Source organism: Salvelinus sp. IW2-2015, linkage group LG32, assembly GCF_002910315.2.
Source record: "Salvelinus sp. IW2-2015 linkage group LG32, ASM291031v2, whole genome shotgun sequence".
Classification (NCBI taxonomy): domain Eukaryota; kingdom Metazoa; phylum Chordata; class Actinopteri; order Salmoniformes; family Salmonidae; genus Salvelinus; species Salvelinus sp. IW2-2015.
Genome location: NC_036871.1, coordinates 29833231 through 29843269, shown reverse-complemented (window position 1 = coordinate 29843269; position 10039 = coordinate 29833231). Strand labels below are relative to the sequence as shown.

Genomic DNA, 10039 nt, shown 5'->3' with positions numbered 1-10039 from the left:
TATGGGCTGCACTCACACATCTTGTGGAGATGCAAGGAGCCTCGGGAGGGCGAAGGGTAATATCACAACTGGTATGCCTGGCTTTGGATGGCGAACCGCAGAAAATGCCTGTGTTCTGGTAAAACAGGAACGTGAACGCCATCAGCTTCGTGGCTTTAGCTCTTTGGTCGCCCTGGGTGGATCTAGGTGAACAACGCTGGTAAATTATCTGTGAAAACCAGGCTGTCAATTCTGACTAACCTCGCTTCCTTTACTTCTCACAGGCATAATGGTGCAGTTAATGCAGGGTTCAGCAAGGGCCTCATACAGGTGCCAACGCTTAGGCAGGCGGGCACAGGTCATGACCATCTTCTACTTGTAGTTAGCTCCCAAAGGAGAGCGCCATGCATGCACAGTGTTTCTCAGAATGTGAAGAAAGATTTATAAATAAACATAAAAATATTCTTATGCAATAAACTGATTACTCAAATGAACTAATATAATAGTAACTGGAGACTGTATTACAACAACTACCACAATACAGAGTAAAGTAGAGCTACAATAATCTAGCAGGAATTGTTTAGCACCTGCCAAACAATTTAGGGTGAGCCTAGCTATGACCACAGGGCTGGAGCAGGAGATATCTTTCCTAAACATGTATATACATAAGGCTTATTAATGTGAAACACGCACGAATGGCCGTCGTTTGGTAAGCAAGCACTGACAACACACAGTGGCAGCTAGGTGGAGTTAGTAAACTAGCTGATGACACACAGTGGCAGCTAGCTTGTAGCATGCCAGTAATACCAGGGGAGGGAGTGCCTAAGGGGAGGCAATCCAAATGTCACGTCTTATAGCTGAGTAGGCTAACAACCTTCCTAGACGCGGTTATCTAGGGAGTGACCCGTTGAGTTTTAATAGTCGAAGTACAACGAGCGCCAGTGGCCTCGATAACGAGCACAGCAGTGGAGAATATCTTGACAAGGTTAGCACCAGAGTACGGTGGCCAACACACACACACACACACCACTTTGACATTGTAAGGGTATTGTGTATAGGCCAGTGACCAAACATTATATTTAATCCATTTTAAATTCAAGCTGTTAAACAACAAAATGTGGAAATCTTAAAATTTCTTCAGGGCCTATGTTGAGGTAACTGACTAAATCTTACCTCAGGGCAATGTTAAACACCCTCCCCATATGGCCAGAGAGAAAAAAGAAAGTTTTACAGAGAATCTCGTGCTATTCTACACATTTTGACACGAGGCTCAGATTTTTTTGCTGTTTTAGAACTCAGGGATTCTTAAAAGATGGGACAATCTCAACTATATTGTGATTGACCAAAGTATTAGCCATCACACCCTGATAAGGAACAACTCCCTAATTATTATTTTAAAACATTTTATCAACTAACTGGATCATGTCAACTCCAGACACCATAAAGGCATTCTTTTTTTAAATTATTATCCAACAAGTGTTTAAAGCCTTGATTGTTTTAATTCTAATTTTAGATTATTCAAATATGGAATACAAATCTCCAAACATCTTTTTTGTTTTGTTTTATAGCTCTATTAAAGACTCCAGGGCTGATTTTGATACTCTTTGGCATGTTTTCTTAGGTTGAGAACATAAAACAACATGTATAAAGCAAATATTATCCCTTATATACCTAGAATAGCATATACTTCAACAGCAAATGTTGCAGAACAGTGATTCTAATATTTTTTCTAAATGTTTACAAAAAAACGATATTGTCACGTTCTCTGACCTGTTTTCTGTTGTTTTGTATGTGTGTGATGGTCAGGGCGTGAGTTTTGGGTGGGCAGTCTATGTTTGCTGTTTCTATGTTGGTTTTGGGTTGCCTGGTATGGCTCTTAATTAGAGGCAGGTGTTTTGCGTTTTCCTCTAATTGAGAGTCATATTAAGGTAGGTTGTTCTCACTGTTTGTTTTGTGGTGATTTGTCTCCTGTGTCAGTATGTTACGCACACGGGATGTTCCGTTTTTGTTAGTTCGTTCGTTTTATGTAGTCTGTTTTTCCTGGTTCATGCGTTCTTCACGTTGTATGTAAGTTCGTGTCCAGGTCTGTCTACATTCGTTTATTTGTTTTGTAATTATTCAAGTGTTTGTCGTGTTTTTCCGTTTTGTCTATTAAATCAATATGTATTCACAACCCGCTGCATTTTGGTCAAATCCTGCTACTCCTCTTCGGATGAGGAGAAGGAGAAGCCCGTTACAGAATCACCCACCAAACCCAGATCAAGCAGCGGGTTAATGGACAGCAACGACAGCGCACGAAGCAGGATTTATGGTCTTGGGAGCAAGTATTCAACGGAGAAAGACCTGGGCTAAGGTGGGAGAGAATCGCCGCTCTCGGGAGGAGAAGGAGGCAGCCACAGCCCAGGAGCGCTGGTATGAGGAGGCAGCGCGGTGACGCGGTTGGGAGCCGAGAGTCAGACCCAAAATTTATTGGGGGGGGGCACACGAGGAGTGTGGCAAAGCCGGGTAGGATACCTGAGCCAACTCCCCGTGCTTACGTGGAGTGAGAGCGTCGTACTGGTCAGACACCGGTGTTATGCTTCGGTAAAGCGCACAGTGTCCCCAGTACGCGTGCTTAGCCCAGTGCGGGCTATTCACCTTGCCGCACTGGGAGGGCTAGGTTGGGCATGAGCCAGATGTCATGAAGCCGGCCCAACGTATCTGGTCTCAGTACGTCTCCTCGGCGCGGCATACATGGCACCAGCCTTACGAATGGTGTCCCCGGTTCGCCAGCATAGCACTAGTGCGGGCTATTCCACCTCGCCGCACTGGCAGGGCTACGGGCACCATTCAACCTGGTAAGGTTTGGGCAGGCTCGGTGCTCAGAACACGCGTCCTCCTTCACGGTCCGGTATACCCGCGTGCCACTCCAAGTACCGTGCCACCGGTGGCAGCCCCCGCACCAGGCTGTCTCTCCGGGTTCTCTCTCCAGCTGCTCCCACCTGTCCAGCGCTGTCAGAGCTTCCTCCTCTCCAGCGCAGCCAGTGCCTATACCACGCACCAGGCTGTCTCTCCGTCTCCTCCCTACAGGTGTGCCCGTCTGCCAGCGGCGCCTGACTGCCCGTCTGCCCAACGCCTTCTGCACTGCCTGTCTGCCCAGCGCCGTCTGAGCCATCTGTCTGCCAGCGCCGTCTGAGCCATCTGTCTGCCAGCGCCGTCTGAGCCATCTGTCTGCCCAGCGGCGCCTGGAACTGCCCGTCTGCCAGCGGCGCCTGAACGCCCGTCTGCCCAGCGGCGCCTGAACTGCCCGTCTGCCCAGCGGCGCCTGACTGCCCGTCTGCCCAGCGGCGCTGAACTTGCCCGTCTGCCCAGCGGCGCCTGAACTGCCGTCGCCCCCGCCTACTGCCCGCTGCCAGCGGCGCCTGAACTGCCCGTCTGCCCAGCGCGCGCCTGAACTGCCCGTCTGCCCAGCGGCGCCTGAACTGCCCGTCTGCCCAGCGGCGCCTGAACTGCCCGTCTGCCCAGACGGCGCCTGAACTGCCCGTCTGCCATGAGCCTGCTGCAAAGCTGCCCGTCTGCCATGAGCCTGCAAAGCCGCCGTCTGCCAAGAGCCTACAGAGCCTTCCGCCAGACCGGATCAGCCAGAGCCTTCCGCCAAACCATCAGCCAGAGCCTTCCGCCAGACCGGATCAGCCAGAGCTTCCGCACACACCATACTCCGCCAGACCGGATTCAGCCAGAGCCTTCGCCAGACCGGATCAGCCAGAGCCTTCCGCCAGACCGGGATCAGCCAGAGCCTTCGCCAGACCGGATCAGCCAGAGCCTTCCGCCAGACCGGATCAGCCAGAGCCTTCCGCCAGACCGGATCAGCCAGAGCCTTCCGCCCCGGATCAGCCAGAGCCGCCGCCAGACCGCCAGAGCCGTCCAGCCAGGACCTGCCAGAGCCGTCCAGCCAGGACCTGCCAGAGCCGTCCAGCCAGGACCTGCCCAAGCCGCAGCCGCTCGTCCAGCCAGGACCTGCCAGAGTCCTCAGCCCGACCTGCCGAGTCCTCAGCCCGACCTGCCGGAGTCCCTCAGCCCGGACCTGCCGGAGTCCCTCAGCCCGGACCTGCCGGATGTCCCTCAGCCCGACCTGCCGGAGTCCCTCAGCCCGACCTGCCGGAGTCCCTCAGCCCGGACCTGCCGGAGTCCCTAGCCGTGACCCTCTGATCCCTCAGCCCGGACCTGCCGGAGTCCCTCAGCCCGGACCTGCCGGAGTCCCTCATCCCGGACCTGCCGAGTCCTCAGCCCGGAGCTGCTGCCCCTTATCCCGATGCTGCCCCTTCATCTAGGTGGGTTTAGTTGGAGGGTGGTCATTGGGAGGGGATACAGAAGCGGGGAGTGACTATGGTGGTGTGGGACAGCGTCCGGAGCCTGAGCCACCACCGTGGTCAGATGCCCACCCAGACCCTCCCCTGGACTTTGTGCTGGTGCGCCCGGCGTTCGCACCTTGAGGGGGGGTTCTGTTCACGTTCCTGACCTGTTTTTCTGTTGTTTTGTATGTGTGTGATGGTCAGGGCGTGAGTTTTGGGTGGCAGTCTATGTTTGCTGTTTCTATGTTGGTTTTGGGTTGCCTGGTATGGCTCTTAATTAGAGGCAGGTGTTTTGCGTTTTCCTCTAATTGAGAGTCATATTAAGGTTAAGGTTGTTCTCACTGTTTGTTTGTGGGTGATTTGTCTCCTGTGTCCGTGTCTGTATGTTACGCCACACGGGACTGTTCCGTTTTTTTGTTTGTTTTGTTCGTTTTATGTAGTCTGTTTCTCTGGTTTCATGCGTTCTTCACGTTGTAATGTAAGTTCGTGTCCAGGTCTGTCTACATTCGTTTATTTGTTTTGTAATTATTCAAGGTTTTGTCGTGTTTTTCCGTTTTGTCTATTAATCAATATGTATTCACAACCCGCTGCATTTTGGTCAAATCCCTGCTACTCCTCTTCGGATGAGGAGAAGGAGGAAGCCCGTTACAGATATCTCACCATCAGTGATGGAATTGACAAGCCACTGACGGAGATGACAATAGATATTAAAAACAGACATTATGCTCTAAAAATAAAGTTCAATACAACATTTGTAAAATATGGAGAATGATTCATTTGAAATCCCCCAAAAAACAACCATCTATGATGGCTTCCCAGCAATCTGACGGAGTTGATGTTTTTACATAGTTGACAAAAATAAAAAATGTCTTCTTCATTCAAGTGGTATACAAAGCAGCAATTTAGTTTTCCTCAGTAGCTTTATGACTCCAAAATCTAATGACATGTAAACATATTTTAACAAAATTCATATTCTATCAGGCAGACGGAGTTGACAGTTCATGGTTCTGACCAAGGTGATTCCAAAATTGTCTGTTTAAATCTATCAAAAGTAGAGAAACTTTACAGATTATTAGTGGTTTTTTGGCGCTACATGTAATGAGGGACATGAATAAGGATTTTAGACAAGTTAGGATTTTAGACAAATCTGACATCTCCGGAAACATCTTTTAGGATTCAAAGTTTGGAGAGAAATATTCTTTAAAGTCACAGAATTCTATTGCAAGAAACTTACATCAGGGCCTATGTTGAGGTAGCTGTCTAGATCTTACCTCAGAGCTATGTTCAGGCAACTGTCTATGGGAACTTACCTCAGCCTATGTTCAGGCAACTGTCTATGGAACTTACCTCAGAGCCTATTTCAGGCACTGTCTATGGAACTTACCTCAGAGCCTATGTTCAGGCAACTGTCTATGGAACTTACCTCAGAGCCTATGTTTGAGGTAGCTGTCTAGATCTTACCTCAGACCTATGTTCAGACAACTGTCTATGGAACTTACATCAGGGCCTATGAGGTAGCTGTCTAGATCTTACCTCAGAGCCTATGTTCAGGCAACTGTCTATGGAACTTACCTCAGGGCCTATGTTGAGGTAGCTGTCTAGATCTTACCTCAGAGCCTATGTTCAGACAACTGTCTATGGAACTTACATCAGGGCCTATGTTGAGAGCTGTCTAGATCTTACCTCAGAGCCTATGTTCAGGCAACTGTCTACGGATTACCTCAGGGCCTATGGTTGAGGTAGCTGTCTAGATCTTACCTCAGAGCCTATGTTCAGGCAACTGTCTATGGAACTTACCTCAGGGCCTATGTTGAGGTAACTGTCTAGATCTTACCTCAGAGCCTATGTTCAGGCAACTGTCTATGGAACTTACCTCAGGGCCTATGTTGAGGTAGCTGTCTAGATCTTACCTCAGAGCCTATGTTTCAGACAACTGTCTATGGAACTTACATCAGGGCCTATGTTGAGGTAGCTGTCTAGATCTTACTCAGAGCCTATGTTCAGGCAACTTCTATGGAACTTACCTCAGGACCTATGTTGAGGAAACTGTCTATGGACAGCACAGGGTTGCTGTTGTTCTGTACTGCCTTGGGGAACAGTCTGTGGCTGCAGCTTTGGAGGAACTTCTCTAGGAGGAACTGAGCCGGGGCAGCCAGGAGGGTGTGATCACTGTCTGGGGCACAGACATACTGGTACGGACTGATGGGGGCTGGATTCTCCATCACCTAGAGGGGGAGCAGGATGGGGGTTAGGTTGACTGACTGTGTTCAGACATATTCAGGCACATACAAACACACTATATTATGTACAATACCAGTCAAACATTTAGACACACCTACTCATTCCAAGGTTTTTCTTTATTTTTTACTATTTTCTACATTGTAGAATAATAATGAATACATCAAAGCTATGAAATAAAACATATGGAATCATGTTGTAACCAAAAAAGTGTTATAGAAATTAAAAAATATTTTATACTTGAGATTCTTCAAAGTAGCAACCCTTTACCTTGATGACAGCTTTGAACACGCTTGCATTCTCTCAACCAGCTTCATGAGGTAGTCGCCTGGAATGCATTTCAATTAACAGGTGTGCCTTGTTTAAAAGTTCATTTGTGGAATTTCTTTCCTTCTTAATAACTTTTTATGGCTGAAGGGGCAGTATTGAGTAGCTTGGATGAAAGGTGCCCATATCAAACGGCCTGCTCCTCAGTCATAGTTCCTAATATTTGCATATTATTATTAGTATTGGATAGAAAACACTCTAAAGTTTCTAAAACTGTTTAATTATGTCTGTAAGAGCCTGTATGTATTCACCAGAGTCCCTTAAGAAATCCACTTGAGTTATGAATGATGTTGCACTGCCTAGGGGTTCCACTAGATGTCAACCATCAATAGAAATTCCAATGAGACTTCTATGATGTTGTGGGAGAGAATGATAGCAGAATCAGTCAGGTGTCCATCAAGCAGCCATTTTCTGATCATGCTTTTTTTTCATGGAAGTCACCTACGTTCCATTGCTCACGCAGACAAGAACGAATACTCCGGTTGGAACTTTATTGAAGCTATATGTTAAAAACATCCTAATGATTGATTATGTACTTAGTTTGAAATGTTTCTTCGACCGGTAATATCACATTTTGAAGTTTTTGTCCGATATAAAGCTGTCCAGAATTAGCATTTGGACATGTTTACCAAACGCACTAACAATTGGACATAAATAACWGATTTTTTTCGAACAAAACAAACATTTATTGTGGACCTGGGATTCCTGGTGTGCTTTCTGATGTAGATCATCAAAGGTAATGGAATATTTATCATGTATTTTTGTGTTTATGGTGACGCCATCTTTGCATTTGTGGTATGCTACTTTTGAGCGCCGTCTCAGATTATAGCGGGCATTTCTTTTTCCGTAAAGTTTTTTTGAAATCTGATTCAGCGGTTGCATTAAGGAGAGGTATATGTAAATTCCATGTGTATAACTTGTATTATCATCTATATTTATGATGAGTATTTCTGTTGAAACGATGGGCTATGCAAAGTCACTTGATGTTTTTGCAACTAGTGAATCTAGTCGCCTCAATGTAAACTCAGATTTTTTTTATATAAATATGAATTTAATCAAACAAAACATGCATGTATTGTGTAACATGAAGTCCTATGTCATCTGATGAAAATAATCGAAGGTTAGTGATTAATTTGATCTCTTTTCTGGTTTTTGTGAAGCTATATTTAGCTGGAAAAAATGGCTATGCTTATTGTGGTTTTGTGGTGACCTAACATAATCGTTTGTAGTGCTTTCGCTGAAAAGCCTATTTGAAATTGGACACTTTGGTGGGATTAACAACAAGATTACCTTTAAAATGATATAAGACACATGAATGTCTGAGGAATTTTAATTATGAGATTTCTGTTTTTTGAATTTGGCGCCCTGCACTTCGACTGGCTGTTGTCATATCGGTCCCGTTACTGGGACTTCAGCCATAAGAAGAACAAAACATTTGAGCCAATCAGTTGTGTTGTGAAAAGGTAGGGTTGGTATACAGAAGATAGCCCCATTTGGTAAAAGACCAAGTCCATATTATGGCAAGAACAGCTCAAATAAGCAAAGAGAAACGACAGTCCATCATTACTTTAAGACATGAAGGTCAGTCAATACGGAAAATGTCAGGAACTTTGAAAGTGCAGTCGCAAAAACCATCAAGCGCTATGATGAAACTGGCTCTCATGAGGACTGCCACAGGAAAGGAAGACCCAGAGTTACCTCTGCTGCAGAGCATAAGTTCATTAGTGTTGACTGCACCTAAGATTGCAGCCGAAATAAATGCTTCACAGAATTCAAGTAACAGACACATCAACATCTACTGTTCAGAGGAGAAGGCGTGAATCAGGCCTTCATTATCAAATTGCTGCAAAAAAAACAATACTAAACTTGATAAGAAGAAGAGACTTGCTTGGCCAAGAAACAAGAGCAATGGACATTAGACCGGTGGAAATCTGTCCTTTGGTCTGATGAGTCCAAGTTAGCGATTTTTGGTTCCAACCACCATGTCTTTGTGAGATTGAGTGTAGGTGAACAGATGATCTACGCATGTGTGGTGTCCATCGTGAAGCATGGAGGAGGATGGGGGTGCTTTGCTGATGACATTGTCAGTGATTTATTTAGAATTCAAGGCATACTTAACCAGCATTGTGCAGCGATACGCCATCCCATCTGGTTTGCGCTTAGTGGGACTATCATTTGTTTTTCAACAGGACAATGACTCAAAACACTCCTCCAAGCTGTGTAAGGGCTATTTGACCAAGGAGAGTGATGGAGTGCTGCATCAGATGACCTGGCCTCCACAATCATCTGACCTCAACCCAATTGAGATTGTGTGGGATGAATTGGACCGCAGAGTGAAGGAAAAGCAGCCAATAAGTGCTCAGCATATGTGGGAACTCCTTCAAGACTGTTGGAAAAGCATTCCTCATGAAGTTTCTTGAGAGAATGCCAAGAGTGTGAGAAGCTGTCATCAAGGCAAAGGGTGGCTACTTTGAAGAATCTAAAATATATTTGATTTGTTTAACACTTTGTTGGTTACTACATGATTCCTTGTGTTATTTCATTTTTGTATTTTACCTTTATTTAGCTAGGCAAGTCAGTTAAGAACAAATTCTTATTTACAATGACGGCCTACCAAAAGGCCTCCTCCTGGGATTAAAAATCCCAAAATTTAATTAAAATATAAGACAAAACACACATCACAACAAGAGAGACAATACAACACTACATAAAGAGAGACCTAAGACAACAACATAGCATGGCAGCAACACATGACAACACAGCAAGGTAGCAACACAACATGGCAACAACATGGTAGCAACACAGTAGCAACACAACATGGCAGCAGCACAAAACATGGTACAAACATTATTGGGCACAGACAAAAGCACAAAGTTATTTCATAGTAGTGATGTCTTCACTATTATTCTATAATATAGAAAATAGTAAAAAGCACAAAGAAAAACCCTTGAATGAGTAGGTGTGTCCTTACTTTTGACAGGTACTGTATATACACTGCTCAAAAAAATAAAYGGAACACTTAAACAACACAATGTAACTCCAAGTCAATCACACTTCTATGAAATCAAACTGTCCACTTAGGAAGCAACACTGATTGACAATAAATTTCACATGCTGTTGTGCAAATGGAATAGACAAAAGGTGGAAATTATAGGCAATTAGCA

The 10039-nt window shown here is 45.4% G+C and overlaps 1 protein-coding gene across 1 annotated transcript in view; it reads right to left on the bottom strand.

Moving 5' to 3' along the window:
• The window catches only part of LOC111956405 (GREB1-like protein), a 61027-nt gene that overhangs the window by 12430 nt on the left and 38558 nt on the right, over nt 1-10039 (bottom strand). The window contains exon 28 of the mRNA XM_070436568.1: nt 6335-6535. Coding sequence (XP_070292669.1) covers nt 6335-6535 — 201 coding nt within the window. The remainder of the gene's footprint in view (nt 1-6334; nt 6536-10039) is intronic.